Below are 21,038 nucleotides of genomic sequence, written 5' to 3'. Positions count from 1 at the left end.
GAAAACTGACGTTTGCATTAGCTTCAATAAAAGCAACTTGCTATGGACGATCACACAGAATGCATTGAGTGAGTAGATTAAGTGTACTTCATTTAAATGAATAAAATTTGACAAGTAATATTTATGAAAAATGTAATATCATGATACCACAATGATCTAATCTTATAATTTCCACTCTTTTAAATGCCACAGAAAGCCTTGGACTATCAGTCAACAAGCAAATTAACAAAATAGAGAGCATTTCTGATAATCCAGCAGCTCAGGACTTTAGTGATGCTGGACTGTCAAAAATTTCTGGACTAATGAATGTAATTCCATTAATACTCCTATACTTTTTTAATGCTGTTTTTATCTTAAGAGGTTTCACAGTAATGTAATAATTGTTCCAGTGAACACAGAGTTTAAAGCATGTGCTAGAACCAGGGTCCCACTGAATTTCAAGGGAGCTTAATAACATCATCTGTGAGCCAGCTGCCAAGCCACTGGGATCTTAAAATAGTTAGATAATGTACATCCATAAGACATTTTGCTGCACAAACTTTTGCTTATGATTGAAGTCATATTTAAATACTTCACAATAATTTTCCCCCAATACACAATTGAATAGATAGGCCTAAATTTCATGTGCGCATTTAGTCTAGATTGGTTAAAGAGTAGATGATGGTCAATATTACTACAATTTCTATCCACGTTTCTATCAGCAACCTAGGGCAAGCAATTTCACCTCTTTACAAATAGTTAACCTTCATAGACCCTCCTCTATCAGTTCAGATCGTTTCATTAAATACTTACTTAGTACGCTTGCCATTTTCTCAACTGACATGAATTGATTTGGCCGATTAGCTCCTCTTCTCCTCTTACTGCTTATATGTCAATAGAAGATTTTTGTTTATACTTTTCATTTTACTGCCAATCTTTTCCCACAACCCTCATTGCCATTATTTCCCTTTACAATTCTTATAAGAACTTTCTGTAATCAGACTGGCTGCATCTGGCATGCTGCTGCACATTCATATTAACCTGACATACTGCCCTTCTGATTAAGTCTGTCTCTTTGGTTAGCTGCACAGATCTCTCATTAATTGCCTAGCTTTCTAGTGGAAGAACATATATCCCAACCTGAACCAGCTACTTAAACTCTTGGCAAAATCTGTCCAGTTTTTGATTCCATTTTATCAGAACATATCAACTCTTATCTTAATACAATTGATATTTCAATTGACTATTACTCCCATAAAGAGGTTCTCTACCAAGCTGACCCCTGGTAACAAATGGCTTCCATTTTTACAGAAATCCTGTTCATAAGTCAAAATATGCATAAAAATTACCCAATGTGGTAATCATATTAGAATGAATAGTAGCACAGGAGACTGGTAAGAAAGAACAATTACAGAAAAAACTTGTCCTGATGTTCATTGGAATATATGAATTTATGTATGTTAGAATTTTGAGTTTAATATTATGGAAGCTCATTTGTATGTAAGGGTGTCCATATATCGGGCAGTCTTAACTCAGGACACCTATTGTATAGCTGTTCAAAACACTTTGATACTATGATCACTTTTCCTCATGTTTTCACACTCACAGATGGTCTACTTGACCCTCCTTAATCCATCAAACAAATTCAGCAAAGCTTTATTTCCCATTTGGCTTTAAAGCTTTCTCTCCCATTTGTTATATTTAATTTTTTTTCAGTAAGATTTTCCTGAACACACCTCAAAAATATCTCATCTATGACCTTATATTATTGACTATGTCAGTCTACATTAAGCTTTCTATTGTTTTTGCACATCTCTATACTTTTCCTGCAGATTTGTGCCAATATATTCTTCACACAACTTGGCAGCATATCAAATACTCCTATTAGTGCAAAGTCATTCCTGTTTCTTAACTGAGTAGGTTTTGATCACTCCAGGACACTTTCTCTCTAACACTAATATTCTCCTTATCAATACTGCCACCACCCTTTCTTTCTACTTTCTTACGTTTCCTGAAAACTCTGTTTTCTGACAAATTCAGTGTCAATTGTGACCCTTTAAACTGGACCACAACATCATAATCCCACTCCTGGCTCTCCAACCTGGCTCACCTCCACAACACCAAGGAATTTCAAGAGGACATTGGTCCCAGTTCTCTTTATTAAATGCAAGCAAAGGTTTCTCCCAAACTCAAATGAATTTCATTCCTTACCAAATTTTTATCCTTTATATTCCGTTGAAACTACATTCCACGTTTTTCTCTAAATAACACGCCGCCATCCTGATTTTGGTATTTATCACCATGTCCTCATCCTGCCAATGTCTAAATCCAGGAAATTTCAGCCGAAAAACAGCGGGCGGGAATAGCTTCATCCTAAAACTACATTGATTTAAGATTATGATTGTTCATCACCTTTGCTAGACAATCAGGGAAGAACAATAATCAGTATTAGTTTTGCCAGTGACTCCCACGACTAGTCCACGGATTTAATGAAGCGCAACTATTCGTTTCCGAAAATAAATTGGTCACATGTCCAAGAGTATAAATAAGAACAGCGTGGTGCAAATCCAGCGCAGTAATATACTTTCTGATAAGTATAACAAAACTTTCATTTAGCAATAACTCTGACAACTTCATGGACTCGTCTATAGCCGGATGGCAGAAATCGTTTTAAAGGTTCGAACCAATGGAAAATGTTTCGAAAGCGCGTGCACGTATTATAAAGCGAAGGTTGATTCGGCTATGTAATATGCTTGACTTTAGAACGGATCATTGGGAATAGTTGAATATGATGACACGGTTTGAGGAATGTAAAAAACAGCAACAGCAGCACGGTGGACGCGTGCAGGCGCGGCTGCAACCCGAGAACAGCTCGCGGCACCTCGACAGCTCCGAGCAAGAGGCGGCTGCGTGCACGCGCACCAGGTTCGAGGAAAAGCAGCCAGCGCAGGGTCGGGACTGTTTGAAGACCAACACAAGTCTATTTGACTTTAGCGTGTCGGACTCTATGCTCCCTTGGCTAGAAAAGGGAAACGGAACTGCACAATGCAAACGAGTAAGTGACACGGAGCCAGCGAGTTTACCGGAGACTTGTTATCATGCTTCTGAAGTGAAAAACATGGAAAATAAACCCGATACCGGAGCCCACGATGCGGACACCACGCGCCAACCGAGACAGGTCGCTGCGGAACCTTACAGCGGCACGAGCGGGATTCGACAGCTCGCGCAAGGTGACAGCGCAGGCGGGTCGGTTACGGAACCTGACCGCGCGACTGAGCTCGAACGGCTGTTTGTGCGAGCCGGCGGCGCGAGCGGGCTGGTGGTGGGACGCTCGGGGGCTCCTGACAGTTCGGGAAGCTCCAGCGCCAAACTATTCAGTGAGCTTGACAACTGCGAGGGCGGGAGCGCGCCCCCGGCAAACTGGGATTGCACGGAACCACCACGCAAACGCCTGTGTTCCCAAGCACTCAACAAACACGCGGACATGTCGTTTGACACGTACAGCACGAACTCTCCACATGCCAGCACGGTTCGCAGTATTCCACTGGTGCCAACCCAAATGCCAACAATGCACGGAGATTCTTCTTTGGACCCCATGAATAAACTTCTCAGTGACAGCTCAAATAGTTTAGAAAATGACAAACTGAAAAGAAATGCAGATAGCGAGGATGAAGTACCAAAATGCTCCAAGGATATCTCGAATAACCAAGTAAAATGTGATTCACAGGTGGTATCTGATACCTTGAATAAACATCGTTGCCCTAAAATAGCAACCAATAAAAGAATCAGTTTATCCAGGCTGGTGTTAGAGCACATTGCACCTTGTATGAATCAATACGGCTTATGTTTTGTAGATGACTTCCTGGGGCACAAAATTGGTGACAAAATATTACAAGAAGTCATTGCTCTTCATCAGAGTGGCAATTTTGAGGATGGAGCGCTGGCAGGTCAGAGTACCAATTCAGATAAAGAATTAACTGCTTCAACCAATAAAACAATTCGTGGCGACAAAATAATGTGGGTGCAGGGTACTGAGCCGGGCTGTGCATCTATAGGACAACTTCTACAGAGAATGGATAAACTTATATTGCATGCAGATGGGAAATTTGGGCACTACAAAATTAGAGGAAGACACAAGGTTAGTAGCCAAAATTATATAAACCAGCATGAAAGCATTGAATACATATTTTACAAAATTAACATGTTTGATTTCAATAACAATAATGTCATGATAGTGATAAAAATTGTTCTTTTGCATTAAGTGCTCTTTAAGAACTTTTAAAATACACTGTTACCAACAATTCAATAAAATTATCTAATATTAAGAATTATTGGTTAAACTAGAAAATAGTACATGATATGAGGAAACAAATTCATATACACAATTGAAAACAGTTTTCTTAACATGTAGAAGGTTCATTGAACATTAACAGATATTAATTTGCTTTTAGTTGTAAATTTATGATTTTCAGGTGAAGATTTGCTCCATATGAATTAAAAAGGGTAGCAATTTGTGTTCTCTTTTTATCTCTGGACTTTGATCTGCTAATCCAGGAATAAAACATAGGCATGAATGGGAAGAACCACAATACTATTGAAGAAATAGAAATTCTAGCTCTGAAAATCATTATATTGTATGAATTCTACATCTTTGAACAGCAGCTTATCCCCAGAGTAACAAGAATCAATATTAGAGCTGAGATGCAAAAGGTGGGAGGGTTCCATCATTAACCAAGTAACAACAATGACACAAAAGCAAAATACTGTGAACGCTGGCAATCTAAAATAAAAATGGGAAAATCTGGAAATTCTCTGCATGTCAGGCAGTATCTGTGGAGAGAGAAATGCAATCAACATTTCAATGATCCTTCGTGAGCTGAAAAGTAACGAAAGATTGTTGTGAAGACTGAAGGAGACAGGGTGAAAAGTTTGAGCAGGAGCTGAGAATTGGGGGATGTAAACTCCCAGCATCATGGTGTGAGAAAGAGTAATAGATGGGATGCAGCATGAATTAGGAAGAGAACACTGCAATCATAAGCTAAATGAGAGGGAAGATTATAACACTAGTTCACAAACAAGAGCAAATCTGCAGATACTGGATTTATCTTGCCATTAGTTATTTAGCTTGCCAACTATATGAGGAGACTCATAGAAGTATAGTCAGTGTTTGATACTGAGTTGTGTTTCTGGTCAAAGAGGTTAGTTTTAAGGAGTGATGTAAAGTTAGAGAATAAAATGAGGAAGAAAGGAATAAGGGAGATGGAATTCCAAAACCTAGACAGCCCAAGACAAGACTCTAATAGTAGGATTACTTACTTACTGTCTGTTATGCTGCTGGTGTTTACAGCAACAATGAACGTCCTTCATATCCGTCTGTCCTTGGCGGTGTTCAGGGTTTCCTTCATCGTGCCAGTAGCTTTCACTACTGTCAGCTATGCAAGTCCCAGGTGGAGACTCAGGAATACTACTGCACACAGGCATTGAAGGATTTTGCAATGCTGTTTCTGTTACAGTTTTGTTTGACCAGTCAGGGTTATCAGCTGGAGGACTGCTGGACCACTCTTCATCTGGCCTCTACCTTTGGACTGGGTGACCCTACCAAGAGCCAAAGCATAAAGTGCTGATTCTAGCCAACATAACTATGTTGGGTCATTGAGGTACACAAGCCTCCAAACCATGGCAAGGTTATGGTCCTCTTGGAGGTCTAACACTGGGATAAAGCAAAGGTAAATGAGAGGTTAAGATATGGAGGAACCATAAATTTCAGAACACTATCTGATTTAAGAGCTTACACAATTTTATTTTATTTAGAGATACAGTACAGAATAGGCCCTTTGAGCCATTCTGCCAGCAATTCACCAATTTAATGCTAGCCTAACCAAGGAACAATTTACATTGACCAATTAACCCATTAACTGGTACGTCTTTGGGCTGTGGGAGGAAACCTGGGCACTCTGAGGAAACACATGCATTCATGAGGAGACGTACAAGCTCCTTATCGACAACGTTGGAAATGAACTCCAAACTCCAACACCCAAATTTTAACAGTGTTGCACTAACCACTATGCTACTGTAGTGTGGCACGGAAAGGATTATTCGGCTTGTCTAGTTTGTGTTGTCTTCCAGCAGAAAAAGCCCGTCAATCATAAGCCCCCTTTTTATTTCCCTGCAGATCTGCAATTTATTCTCTTTTATGTGCCCACGAACTGTCCTTCGATTTATTTGCCTCTTGGGAATACTGAAGGGGAATTTACAGTTGCTAATTAACTCAACAATCCAAACCTCATTTGGTTGTTGAAGAAAAAAGATTACATGGTTTAAATGCACATGCGCACAGGGAGAACAATACATGGACAGTGCTCGAGGTTGGGATCAAACACGGACAATGCTCAAGGTCATTCAAGCTGTTAGGCAGCAGTGTCAACAACTGGGCCATAGTATCATCCAAATGCAGGGTTGAGAAGTGATATGGTTATAAGGCAGAAGCGAGATTTGATCAAAAAGATGAAGGATTTAAATCTGAGGTTTTGCCACTTCCGTAAGGTGCTTAGTCGCAGCAGCTTCTCCAAGACCAACAAATGGTGCAAATTTTTTGTCTTAAACGTTTTTCTTGTGATTGCAAAACCCTGTTAGATATAGGTAATGCAAAATGCAGTAAGTCTGGTTCAATAGTTTATTGGCAAGACCAATGGCAGAGGAGCTGTGTGGCCTCAGGTTGTTGTGCGAACCAGACACTCATGGTGCAGCGTCATCTCTTGCAGCCACCCAGAGGCGGCGGCACTGGAGACGATGTGGGAGAGTACAGAGGCATGGTGGGTGCTCTTAAAATCTATGCTGAGTTGGGGGCTGGCCCCTACAGGCCGACTCTCCTATCAGTATTGCTCTCCAGTGTTCGCTCCCTGGAAGAAAAGCGGGATTGCCTTCGTCTGCAGCTGACCCCAACTGGAACTTGCTGTGTGCTTATTCTTGCAGAAACATGGCTCCAAGATAACATCCCATGTACCACCAGTGTTCAGGCCAGGCCACTCAGGGAACTGAGCTAATATCATTTTGTGACTGTATGTGCTATTATAATTATTGTTATGTGCTGCATGCGGTGTGACTGTGTGCCACGTCTTGCACGTTGGCCCTGGAGGAACATTGTTTTGTTTAGCTGTATACAAAATGTATTGTTGAGTGACAATTAAGCTTGAACTTGAACATCCTAAATGAGAACCAATATAAGTCAGCAAGCAAGGAAAAGGGTAAGCAAGACTAACAATGGAACTTTGCATGAGCTGAAATTTTATGTAATTCTTAAGATAACATATAACATAAAACAGGGCAGCACATGAACATGCTGTTTGACACAATGTCTGTGCCAAACAGAATGCCAAATAAGGGGGGTTAGAAATTAACAGACGCAGAGGCAAAGACGGAGATGGTGAAATTAGAGAGGTGGAGATAGGTATCTTAGCTGATAGAAAGAAAAGGATGTAGATCTCAGTTTATTGTCATATATTATGTTGTTAACAATGATTCACATACAGCATTTTGAAAGACATGGTTATAGAGATAGTGGTTAGTCTGGTTATCATCTTTATATAATTTCCAATAGATTGGAGGGTAGAAAATTTGACTACACTATTTAATAAGGAAGAGATAAAACATGGAACTGATGCCAGTGCTAGAAAAATGCTACAATCTCTAATGAACGAAGCAATAGAAGCCTTGTAGAGAATAATAGCATTGAACAAAGTCAGTACGAATTTATGAAAATAATGTATTTGACCAATATGCTGGAGGTGGTTGAGGATACGTCTTAAGGGTGAACCAGTGAATATGGTGCATTTGGACATTTATATAATCATAAAGTCATATAGCATGGAACAGGCCTTTAACTACTGGTCCATGCCAACCAAGGACTCCAATCCAAGCTAGTCTCATTTGCCAGAGTCCGGCCCCCAACATTCTAAACTTTTCCAATATGGATTTCCAATCCATGTGCCTGTCCAACTGTCTTTTAAAAGATAGTTACTGTACCTGCCTCAACCACTTCCTCTGGCAATTGATTCCACATAGATACCACCCTTTGTGTAAAAATGTTGCCCTTCCAGTTTCTCTTAATTAGTTTTCTGCTCACCTTAAAACTAGTTTTTGATACCCCAACTCCAGAAAAATAACTCACCCTATCTATGTCATTCATGATTTTATACACATCTAGAAGATTGCCTCTTGATCTCCAATACTCTAAGGAGTAAAGTCCCAGCCTGTTAAAACTCTCCCAATAACTAAGTCCTGGCAGTATCCACATTAACTCGTTTATGCACTCCTTCCTGTTTATACCAAGGTAACCACACCTGAACACAATATTGCAAGCGTGGCTTCACTAGTGTCCTGTACTTTCGCATTGTGACCTTCCAGCTTTTATGCTCAATGCTCTGACTTATGAGGCCAGCTTGCTAAGAGCCTTCATCACCACCCTATCTACCTGGACATTAAATGAACCATGAAACTGTGCTCCTGACCAAGGTTCCTCTGTTTTACAACACCCCTTATGGTCCTGTCAATTACTGTAAAAGTGCAATCTGGATTTGACTTTCCAAAATACAACATCTTGCCATTATCCAAATTGAACTCCATTTGATATTCCTCAGCTCAATTACTTAACTGATTAAGATTCCTCTGTAATTTCTGATTATCTTCTTCATTGTCCGCTATACCACCTATTTGAGTGTCCCCTAAAAACTTACTAATCGTGCCTTGTACATTCTTATTCAACAGATGACAAATATCAATAGGCCCTGCAATGACCCCTGAGGCATACCACTAGTCATGGGCCCTCAGTCTGAGAAAAAACCTTCTACCATCAAGCAACTCGTGTATCCAATTAGTCAGTTCTCCCTGGATTCCATGTGATCTAACTTTCAAGGGCAGCCTACCATATGGAACCTTATGAAAGGCCTTACTGAAGAGTATAAAAACTGTGTCTGCCACCCTGACTTCATCAACCTTCTTAGTCACCTCATCAAGATCTCAAGTTCATAAGACATGATCTCTCATGCACAAAGCCATGCTGACTACTCCTGCCTTTGTAAATGCACACTTATTTTATTACTCAAATTCCTCGCCCCAGCTTACCTAACATAGATGTTAGATTTACTGGCTTAATCCCCAGGGTTATCTTTGCCAGCTATCTTAAATAAAAGCACAGCATTCACTACCCTACAGTTTACCTGAAAACAACAATGATACAAATAATTCAGCCAGGGCTCCCATAATTTCTTCTCTAGCATCCCACAGTGTTTATAAATAACCAGGTCATGTCCTGGAGATTTGTCTACTTTTGTATCTTCTCTACTGTAATGCAGACTAACGCAAGACCATCCCATTTAATTTTACTAGTTCTGAAGCTATCATGTCTTTCTCCACAGTAAAAACAGAAGAGAAATATTCATTAAGAACCTTGCCCTTCGACAGCTACACAGAAAGGAGGCCCCTCTGGTCTTTAAGGGATCCTGTTCCTTCTCCAGTTACTCTTTTTTTCTTAACAATGCTTAAAAATTCTCCCTAGATTTTCCTTCATCTTCTCTGCAAAGCTACTGCATGCTCCCTTTTTGTCTACTCCAATTTCCCTACCAAGTACACTTTTGCATCTCCTACACTGTTCCAGGGATTCACTTGATCCCAACTGCTTGTAGCTGACCCATACCTCCTTCTTTATCTTGCCTAGGCCTCAATATCCCTCATCATCCAGCCTTGCCTTGATTCGAATTGTTTTGATAAGAAATAGCCGGTTTGACAATAAGGTTAAAGTGTATGGAATTGGGAGTAATTACACAAATATTTATATAATCAGGCAAAAAGGAAAAATCATCCACTTTGTGTCTATCGTGGTCCTGTAGAGATATTAGCTATTTGATTATTGATATATATCAGTGATTCGGTTGAGAAAAGTTAATGTCATAATTTCATTTTGCAGTCGACATTGTTTGCATGGAAAAAGAAGTAAAGAGGATTGGAGATGGGAGGATGGCAACATAGGTAAACTGGGGTAATGGATGAGAACACAGCAGATGAGTGAAAAATGTGAAGTCATGTATTTTGATATACAAGGAGAAAACCAGAGCATTTTATAAAATGATGACAGAGAGTATGTTGATGTTCCCAGGAATCTAGATGTGCTTGCACACAAGTCACTGAAAGCCAACATACAAATGAAACAAGCAATTTGTAAGTAAATATAATGTTTGGCTTTAATATGAGATTTGAATAATAGAGAAAGGATATATGGACATTGCATATGGAGTTTTGGTATCCCTGCCCAAGAAGGGAACTAGTTGACATCGAGGAAGTGCAGGAATGACTGACTAGACTGTTTCTTGAGTGGCATGTTTGAGAAGACCAGGGCTGTTTTCTATAGTTTAGAAGATTGAGTGGAGAGCTCATTGAAACCTATGAAGTCCTCACAGGGCCAAACAAAATGAATGTATGCAGGATGTTATCCTAGTTTAAGAATAACATGCAAGCAAATTAGGACCACATTGAAGAAAAAATTATCTCACTCAGGGTAGTTAATCTTAGGAGGTCTTAGAGTGCTGTAGATGCTCTGTTGTTGAGTTCATTTTCAAAAGAGAATTGATAGATTTCTGGATATTAAGGGAATCATGCAATATGCAGGAAAATTGTGCTGAGGTACTAGATCAACTCCTACTCCTTATATTCATATACTGTATATCTGTCACACCATATCCACAATTATGGTGCAAATGTAACCTGAATCCAGAAGATATATTGTATGGAGGAGTCTCATTCTGTTCCACAATGGAGTGATTTTAGGTGCTTTGTACCATATTTTATATGGTGCTTTGTAGTAGGGATAGTCTGGGTAATTATAGACCAGTGAGCCTCACGTCTGTGGTGGGAAAGCCATTGGAAAAGATTCTTAGAGATAGGATCTATAGGCATTTAGAGAATCATGGTCTGATCAGGGACAGTCAGCATGGCTTTGTGAAGGGCAGATCGTGTCTAACAAGCCTGATAGAGTTCTTTGAGGAGGTGACCAGGCATATAGATGAGGGTAGTGCAGTGGATGTGATCTATATGGATTTTAGTAAGGCATTTGACAAGGTTCCACACGGTAGGCTTATTCAGAAAGTTAGAAGGCATGGGATCCAGGGAAGTTTGGCCAGGTAGATTCAGAATTGGCTTGCCTGCAGAAGGCAGAGGGTGGTGGTGGAGGGAGTACATTCAGATTGGAGGATTGTGACTAGTGGTGTCCCACAAGGATCTGTTCTGGGACCTCTACTTTTCGTGATTTTTATTAACGAGCTGGATGTGGGGGTAGAAGGGTGGGTTGGCAAGTTTGCAGACGACACAAAGGTTGGTGGTGTCTTAGATAGTGTAGAGGATTGTCAAAGATTGCAGAGAGACATTGATAGGATGCAGGAGTGGGCTGAGAAGTGGCAGATGGAGTTCAACCCGGAGAAGTGTGAGGTGGTACACTTTGGAAGGACAAACTCCAAGGCAGAGTACAAAGTAAATGGCAGGATACTTGGTAGTGTGGAGGAGCGGAGGGATCTTGGGGTACATGTCCACAGATCCCTGAAAGTTGCCTCACAGGTGGATAGGGTATTTAAGAAAGCTTATGTGGTGTTAGCTTTCATAAATCGAGGGATAGAGTTTAAGAGTCGCAATGTAATGATGCAGCTCTATAAAACTCTGGTTAGGCCACACTTGGAGTACTGTGTCCAGTTCTGGTCACCTCACTACAGGAAGGATGTGGAAGCACTGGAAAGGGTACAGAGGAGATTTACCAGGATGCTGCCTGGTTTAGAAAGTATGCATTATGATCAGAGATTAAGGGAGCTAGGGCTTTACTCTTTGGAGAGAAGGAGGATGAGAGGAGACATGATAGAGGTGTACAAGATAATAAGAGGAATACATAGAGTGGATAGCCAGCACCTCTTCCCCAGGGCACCAGTGCTCAATACAAGAGGACATGGCTTTAAGGTAAGGGGTGGGAAGTTCAAGGGGGATATTAGAGGAAGGTTTTTTACTCAGAGAGTGGTTGGTGCGTGGAATGCACTGCCTGAGTCAGTGGTGGAGGCAGATACACTAGTGAAGTTTAAGAGACTACTAGACAGGTATATGGAGGAATTTAAGGTGGGGGCTTATATGGGAGGCAGGGTTTGAGGGTCGGCACAACATTGTGGGCCAAAGGGCCTGTACTGTGCTGTACTATTCTATGTTCTGTATTTATACCAGATAAGAACTAGAACAATAACTATTATTCCAGTCAATTCCAAGGTGCATTATCAACTCAAGAATGATGCTTAGACAAAGGAAAACTAATCAAGACCATGGTCATTTTGGATGCTTTAAATGAAGGTGGAGAAGGGAGGCATAAACATTGATGAGTTAATGCTGCTGTTCAACTTAGTTTAAATGCACAGTTAAGTAATGATCTTATGTTCTTCTATTACACACATCACATAAACAAAAATTATAATTTTTTTTAAAGGTTATTAATGAATATTTCTCCTGTTTTTACTGTTGAAAAAGACATGCAGGCTTCAAAACTAGAAAATGATTTTGAGAAGTTATATTAGTGCTTAAGTACATACATTATTAATGAAGCAACATAATCTTTAACTAATAATTAACATACTGGAACATATTTGGTCAGCGAATCCATTGTTTTCCAGATATGCCGTATTTGCCTCTCATTCCTTAATTGGTCAAAAGTATGCTACTTTTAGTAAGTCATTCCGTTATAAACGAACAACAGAAATTGGAATAGGCCATTTGGCCCATAAGCTTGCTTTGTATTTGGGTATTTCTGAAAAGGCTTAATTAAATTAATAATTAGATTTCAAACGATCACATTAAAACTATAAGATATACTCAGCTAGTTAAACGCCCTGAATAGAGGGCAACTGATGTAACGTTTCAAATTATGACAGCTTATCAGAACTTGAAAAAGTTAAAGATAATCAAATGGGAAGGAAAAAATAAAAGTTTCATGATGATGTGGAAAGCAAAAGTTAAACAATGAAATATATATTGCTGTAAAGTGAAATAAAACTTAAATGTTGCTTCCTTCACCTTTCCGTGCCAGTCAGAATCACCAAGAAAAGTGACATTAATATGGCGAGGTCGTTGAATAATTCGCTTATTTTGATTGAAGAAATGACTAATATGGGGAATTTTGCGCCACTGAGAGACTGTATGGAGGGGGTATTGTTTTTATCCACCTATCTGATTACTGTGCAAATCTACGCGATATTGCCTACATGCTGCGCTGAGATTCCTCAATGGCGACGAGGGCTGGGCCTACCCACCAATGTTCCCGGCACCTCCCACTCGCACACTCGGCACGTCGCATCCAGTGAGTAATGGCACGTCCCCCGTTCTCTGGTTTGAAGTAGTCCAGTGCGCAGCTGCCTTTAATTCCGGCGACGTGGGTGGGTAGATCGGCGCTGAAGTGAGAAGGTTTTGCGACCTATCTGGCTATGAGTAAGAAGCGGTTTATGAATTAACAAACATATCAGGTGGAATCCCCGGTCAAAAGTTTCTTCAAATTGGCGACACATTCGACAAATAGCAAAAAGTATAGCAGGATGTTTTCAGACCTTGAGAAGCTGGCGAAAGAGTGTATCGTACCTCGTTTAAACGAACATGGTTATTATTTCATTGACAACTTTTTGGGAAGAATGATCGGCGATTGTATTTTTGAAGAAGTACGAAATTTGCATTTTGTTGGAGAGTTACGGGATGGACAGTTGGCTGGTCGGAGAACTGGTTACTCCAAAAGACACCTGCGGGGTGACCAAATTGCATGGATCAGGGGCTCCAAAGACAATTGCAATGCAATAGACTTCCTTCTTTCATCACTTGATAAACTTATAATGCTTTGTGGAGGGAAGTTGGGACATTATAACATAAAAGACAGATCTCAGGTAAGTTGTCACCATCATTTGGCATTAGGCACGTCACACTTGATAAGAATTTACTTTACTTAGTTTGACTAAATTAATAAGTATAGGTTATATTATTGAATTAGGTCAAACGTATCGGGTACTATCAGCAGATTTTTCAGCTCCAGCTTCAGAAGTTGACTTTTAAGAGTTTTAAGACTCAGACTTTTAAGAGTTATTTTCTGTATATTTCAGAATACTATCAATTCAGTTTCTCTAATAATTGGCAGTGTTCTTTATTAGTCTACTTTGATAATTTAACAGTTTACTTTGAAGTTTCTTGGTTTTGAGTTTTAGTTGAGAAGAATGTACCATATCACAGCATCACAGTAAGTTAATGCTATTTTGCAAACAACTTAATTGACGTGTATTTCTTCTAAAGTGCAAAATGTCTTTAGCATAATATTTCCGGATCATGGTACTGCTAGCTATTTCATAGCTGCTGATTAGTTCAAAGTTTGTTGTGTTCTGGTTTGCTAGTTTAAATGTTCTGGGGGAGAGATTCTGCCATTGTGAATCAAAACAATGCTTTATGAATTGACTCCAAGTACTAGTAGCTGAAGTTTAGGGCCTTCATCTGCCCAAGGACCAAATTTAGTAATTATTGCCATAAGTTACTCCACTCAGTTGCACTTGCCTCTTTTAAGGCATTTTAAAAAAATCTACCTACCTGATCAAGCCATCCTTATGTGACATGCTGTCATATTTCGTTCATACCTTAATGTTTATACAACATTAATTGTGCCATTTAAACAATGCTTGTTCATTGTTATCGAATAGGTTAAGATTGTAGAAGGCAGTTGAGCCAATCATGATTTTTAAAAGACTGGACTTCTTAAAATGCATCATTTGTTTGGATTGTCTTTGAAAATCACCTTCGATATCTGGTGAATTTGGATTAAACTGTATGTGGTACCTTGAGAGTAGAGATGGGTGTGGAAGGTAGTTCTTCCATGAATGGCACACAGACATCCTTTGATGTTGGATGTGTTGATATAATTTTGGGTGGTTTTAGCATTGCTGAGTTCAAGGTGCCAAATTACATAGTTACCAGCTTTAGTTTAATCAGGACTAATATCTACAGTTCATTTCCAAGAAGGAAGTATGTTGTTATGTTACCTGAACAGGATGTTCATTTGTTAGATATCTATGTACTGATAATGTTCATAGGGCCCCTTTTGAATTGTGTAAACCCAATTTTAAATTGCACTGGTCTTGCTCCTTCCATGATGACATTTTCAAAGCTGTAAGATGGCCATTTGAGATCCTATTCATTGTTATAGAACACTACAGTACAGAAAAAGGTCCTTCAGCCCATCTATTCACTGCCAAACTATGAATTTGTCTTGTCCCATCGACATCCCATCAACCTGCACTGAGACCATAGCCTTCTTACTCCTCCCATTCATATACCTATCCAAAATCTCTTAAATATTGAAATCGAATCAACAGCTGTCATTTCTGCTGGCAGCTCGTACCACACTCTCACCACCCTCTGAGTGAAGAAATTCCTTCTCGTGTCTCTCTTAAACATTTCACCGTTCATCCTTAACCCATGACCTCTGGTTTTAGTGTCACCCAACCTCAGTGAAAAAAGCTGCTTACGTTTACCCTATCTATATCTCATAATGTTGTATAACTCCATCATTTTCCTATGCTCTAGGGAATAAAGTCCTAACCAATTGGACCTTTCCATATAAGTCGAGTTTTCCGCTCCTGACAACATCCTTGTAAATTTTCTCAGTGCTCTTACAATCCTGTTGACATCTTTTATGCAGGTAGATGGCCAGAATTGCATACAATAGTCTAAATTGTGAGACCGGATGGCATCCCAGGGCGAGTACTCAGGATGTGCACAGCACAACTGGCAAGTGTGTTTACAGACATTTTTAATCTCTCCCTCTCCCAGGGTAGAGTGCCCTCCTGCTTCAAATTATCCACCATTGTCCCTGTACCAAAAAAGACCAAGGTAACATGCCTGAACAACTGGCGTCCTGTTGCACTCACCTCAATAATAAGCAAATGCTTTGAGAATCTGGTCGAGGACTACATCTGCAGCTTGCTGCCACCCACACTGGACCCTCTACAGTTCGCCTACTGACAAACAGATCGATAGACAATGCAGTAGCCACTGTTCTATAATATCCTTACACATCTGGAGAAGAGGGATGCTTATGTGAGAATGTTGTTCTTGGACTACAGTTCAGCATTCAACACCATAATTCTGTCTAGACTCGACAGGAAGCTCAGAGACCTTGGCCTTGACCCTGCCTTGTGCAGCTGGATCCTGGACTTCTTGTCAGATCGCCAGCAAGTGGTAAGAGTGGGCTTCCTCACCTCTATCCCTCTGTCTCTCAACATAGGAGCACCTGAGGGCTGTGTACTAAGTCCCCTCCTTTACTCCATGAAAACCCATGACTGTGTCACTATCCTCAGCTCTAATCTGCTAATTAAATTTGCTGACGATACTACATTTATTGGCCTAATCTTAAACAGTAACGAAGTGGCCTACACAGAAGAAGTCAACTCTGACGCAGTGGTGTCAAGAAAACAGCCTCTCCCTCAATGTTGCAAAAACAAAGGAACTGGTTGTGGATTACGGGAGGAATGGAGATGGGCTAACCCCTATTGACATCAATGGGTCTGGAGTTGTGAGGGTAAACAGCTTTAAGTTCCTCGGCATCCACATCACCGAGGGCTTCACTTGGTCTGTACACACCAGCTGTGTGGTGAAAAAGGCACAAGGACTGAGGGTATGATTGTGTTGAATGCTGAGCTGTAATCAATAAACAGCAGCTTTACGAAGGTATTGCTATTGTCTAGGTGATCCAAGGCCGAGTGGAAAGCCAGTGAAATTGTATCTGCTGTAGATCTATTGTGGTGATAAGCAAATTATAGCAGGTCCAGGTCCTCACGTAGGCAGGAATTGATTCTTGCCGTGACCAACCTCTCTAAACGTCATACTAGATAAGGAGTGCCACTGGGTGACTTATTGAGGCAGCCTACCCTGCTCTTCCTGGGCACTGGTATGATGGTCGTCGTTTTGAAGCAGCAGGGAACCTCCGATTTCAGCAGTGAGATATTGAAGATGTCCTTGAACTCTCCTCCCAGTTAGTTGGCACAGGTTTTCAGAGCCCTATCGGGTATACCAGGGCCTGATGCCTCGTGGGGATTCACCCCCTTGTAAGACGTTCTGATGTCGGATTTCAAGACAGAGATCACAGGGTCACCAGATGCTGCTGGGATTTGCACAACTGTAGTTATAGTCTCCCTTTCAAAGTTTGCATAACAGATGTTGTGGTCACCTGGGAGTGAAGCATCACTGATGTTCATGATGCTGGGTTTCACTTTGTGGGAAGTGATGGCTTTCTACAAAGCCAGAGCTGACGTGCATCCAAATCTCTCTCTAACCTCAAGTGGAATTTTTTTTTTCATTCTTAAAATAGCCTTCCATAGGTCTTACTTGTACTTTCTGTATAGTTCTGGATCACTAGTTTTGAATCTGCAGATCTACCCCTCAGCAGACTTCAATTCTCCTGGTTCATCCACAGCTTTTGGTTTGCATATATCTGGTATATTCTCCAAGGCACACACTCATCCACACAGGTCTTGATGAAGTCAGTGACAACTCTGCTGTACTCATTCAGATTTAAAGATGAATACCTGAATATTGTCCAGTTCACTGACTCAGAACAGAACAGTCCTGTAAACGATTATACGCCTTCCTTGACCATACCTTCTCAGTGCTCATCCCTGCTGTGGTCTTTAGTCTCTGCCTATATGCCGGGATCAGAAGTACTTTCTAAAGTGTGGGTATTGGATGGTATGGTAAGGGTTCTTAATGATGGTATAACAGTGCTTAAGTGTGGTTCCACTGGTGATGTGTTGGTGGTAGTTGACAGACTTCTTCAGGTTGGCTTGGTTGAAATCCTATGCAATGATAGGGAGAGCATCAGGGTGCTTTTTTGTGCCTGCTGATTACAGTGCTCAGCTCCTCCAGTGCCTGCTTGGTGTTAGTCTGAGGTAGAATATACACTACCAGGATGATATCGGAAAATTCCTTTGGCAGATAAAATGGACAATGTATGACCACTAGATGTTCCAGATCTGGTGAGCAGGACTGAGACAGAACCATTGTATCTGTGCACCACAAGAATATTTGATAATTCCAATTGGAGCTGCATGCAGAATCGCTACTTATTGGTATTGCATGAATGAAGTCAATGGAGAAAAGTACTGGTAGATGTGAAGCAGCTTCTGTATTCGACCAAACAAGATGCAGCAGGCAACATAATGAGACACTTTTGGTTGTAAGGTCTCACTGGGCTTTATATTTTATGTGCTAAACATCAAAGGACAATTCTGTATTTAGACTGCTTTCTTTGAAACTACACACAAACTTCACACTTCCTGATTTGCACCCATGCTACAGCTTTTGGGAACCTATTGTTCATTCAAATTAAATCCACAATTTACATTCAGATTTGAAGATTGGTGGCTGAGAAGTCACTTGCTAAATATAAAGTAGTAAACACAAAATATGTTCTAACTGGTGTTATTTTAAGATCTTAATGAATAAATAATAAAAATATATTGTGAAGGTGAGACCAAGAATTAAAGTGGGATAAAATTATCATGCGCAGTCACTTACCATCACTAGCAAAGGCATTTCTCACTAATTTATTTAAACTGGTGCATAAATTTGCTTCGGGACCAGATCTTGATTATAAAGTGAATCAGAGTTTACATGCTTTCTCCAAGATAGATGAGCCAAAAAATTCAAAAAGGACACTCTAGAATCTGTTGATGGCTATCTTGGTGGAAATATGTTCTTTTATTCAAAATTCAATCCTGGATTTTTCACAAAACAGATGACTTATTCAAAATGACAGTCAAATCTACTTTTCATTTATCTGTGTAGTTCTTTCATATAGAGATTGTTACTTTCATTTTTTGAATTATTATTTTTTTAAATACTTTACCTTCAAAATTTTCAAAAAAAATCAACAAAAACGTACCAACTCAGACATGTATAAAAAAGAAATAAACAAAAAGAAAGACATAACATTAGAGGAATGCCTATTGTACAAAGTGCTCAAAAATACTAAACATTAAGCTGGGGGGGAAATTGCTCATCCACCCCCGGCCTCGGCCAGGTAGGCAAGAAATAGATCCCAGATAGCCGAAAATTTTTTAATTGAATTGGTTCTCAAGAACCTAAGTTTCTCCATCTGTATGACTGAGATCATATCAGCCATCCATCTCCGAAAGGAAGGGGGAGAGAGTGATTTCCATTTCCTCAAGATAAGTCTTTTGGCAACAATCATCCCCAGCATCAGAGACTGTTGTATGGCTGCAGGGAAACAAATAGTAGATTGCGAGAAGACAAATATAGCGAGACCAGCTTCCAAGGGGAAGGATCTTTTATGGGCCTTTGAGTACCAGTGGAATATTTTGGACCAAAATCCAGTCAGTAATGGGCAAAATCAAAAGGTGTGTGACAACGTAGCTTCCGTCCCTTGGCATCTATCACACATTGGCGAGACAGAAGGGTAAATCCTGTGCAATCTAAGTTTAGAGTAATGGAGACAGTGGACAACTTTAAACTGGATCAGTTGGTGCCTGCTGTTAACAGAGCAAGCCTGTATCATAGACAAACACTTATCCCAGGCAGTTTCAGATAATTCAATGCCCAACTCCTCTCTCCAGGTGTCTCTAATCTTCCCAGTAGACGCTACAGTGCAATTATTAAACAAACGTACAAACTTAGAAACGAGATGCCTGGAGTCAGGAGGGTTCTTTAAAATATCAAAAAAAACATATGTTTCCCTGGAAGGATTTCAAAATTACGAATCTTAGATTGAATGTAGTGTCTAATTTGCAAATAACGAAAAAAGTGCGAATGAGGCAGCTCAAATTTCTTTTTCAGCAGACTAAATGTTGCAAACCGTCCCTCTATGTACAGGTCTTCAGTAGAAACTAGACCCTTCTCCCTCCAAGCATGGTAGGTTTTATCTAACCATGAGGGTAGAAAGGAGTGATTGAAACAGGTTGGTGTTTGTACAGAGGTCTCTGGTAAATTCAGAACGCTCCTAATCTGATTTAGAATTTTTATGGAATTTTTCAAAACAAAACTCAAACTTTTTGAAGTTCCAGGTCCCTCTAACTTGAAGAACAGCATGGCTGGCAAGGAGGAATTGACAACAGAGTTGGACTCCATACATAACCACAAGGGAGCCCCAGGGGCTAGGTTATCCGGAGCCCCCTGTTGCCAAAACATTAAAGCCCTAGCATTGACAGCCCAATAATAGTTAGTCTAAATACAGATAATCCCAGCCCTCCTTCAGACTCGAGCTTTTGTAAATGAATTTTCGAAATCGTGTGATTCTTATAATTCCAGATATAAGACGATATTATGGAGTCCAACTCTTTAAAGAAAGCTGATGTAAGAAAAATGGGGAGATTTTGACAAAGATAGAGAAACCTAGGAAGGGAAACCATTTTAATTGAATTTATACGACCAATCATGGACAGAGGTAGGGTTTTCTAACTTTCTATATTCTGTTTAAGTTTTGAAATAAAACTCCGTGAAGTTTAATTTGAATATTAATTTAGGATCTTTGGGGATTATCAAGCTGAGATAAGTAAAGTGATCTTTAACCACTTTGAACGGGACAGTTTCCAAAAAACCCCGTGTGTAGTCGTTGGAGAGGGGCACAAAGTCACTTTTTGTCCAATTGATTGAGTATCCCAGTATTCTGCCAAAAGAGGTGATTAAATCTAGAAGAGGGACTGACTTTTCCGAGTTTTGTAAGTAGAGTATCACATCGTTGGCATATAAACTAATAAGTGTTTCATTACCTCCCACTTTCAAACCCAGAATATTTGGGTGACTTCTTATTTTTAAGGCAAGGGGCTCTCCCGCGACGGCAGAAAGGGCCGGTGAGAGAGGGCACCCCCGCTGGACTGAACGGTGCAGGGGAAACAGAGTTGAATTGTCACCATTAGTTATAATAGAACACATTGGGCTGGCGTATATCAGTTTTACCCAAGATACAAATGACTCCCCGAACCCAAACCTGTACAGTGACTCAAACATGT

General features: G+C 40.2%; 1 protein-coding gene and 1 long non-coding RNA gene across 3 annotated transcripts in view; one reads left to right on the top strand and one right to left on the bottom strand.

Moving 5' to 3' along the window:
- Nucleotides 1–2,541: 2,541 nt before the first annotated feature.
- egln3 (egl-9 family hypoxia-inducible factor 3) overlaps nt 2,542–21,038 on the top strand; it is a 49,947-nt gene continuing 31,450 nt past the window's right edge. The window contains exon 1 of one of the 2 annotated variants that reach the window (XM_072267445.1): nt 2,542–4,117. In XM_072267445.1, coding sequence (XP_072123546.1) covers nt 2,768–4,117 — 1,350 coding nt within the window. In that variant the 5' untranslated portion in view covers nt 2,542–2,767. Of the gene's footprint in view, nt 4,118–13,382; nt 13,920–21,038 lie in introns of those variants that run through there. The other variant, XM_072267454.1, reaches the window with a different exon arrangement.
- LOC140202516 (uncharacterized) lies at nt 4,406–13,456 on the bottom strand. The gene is made up of 3 exons (XR_011887113.1): nt 13,066–13,456; nt 5,296–5,689; nt 4,406–4,809 (listed from the first exon to the last, which is right to left on the bottom strand). It is a non-coding gene; the product is annotated as an uncharacterized lncRNA (long non-coding RNA).

This window comes from Mobula birostris, chromosome 1 (assembly GCF_030028105.1).
Source record: "Mobula birostris isolate sMobBir1 chromosome 1, sMobBir1.hap1, whole genome shotgun sequence".
NCBI lineage: Eukaryota > Metazoa > Chordata > Chondrichthyes > Myliobatiformes > Myliobatidae > Mobula > Mobula birostris.
The sequence above is the reverse complement of the archived record's forward strand: the minus strand, read 5'-3'. Positions and strand labels throughout refer to the sequence as shown.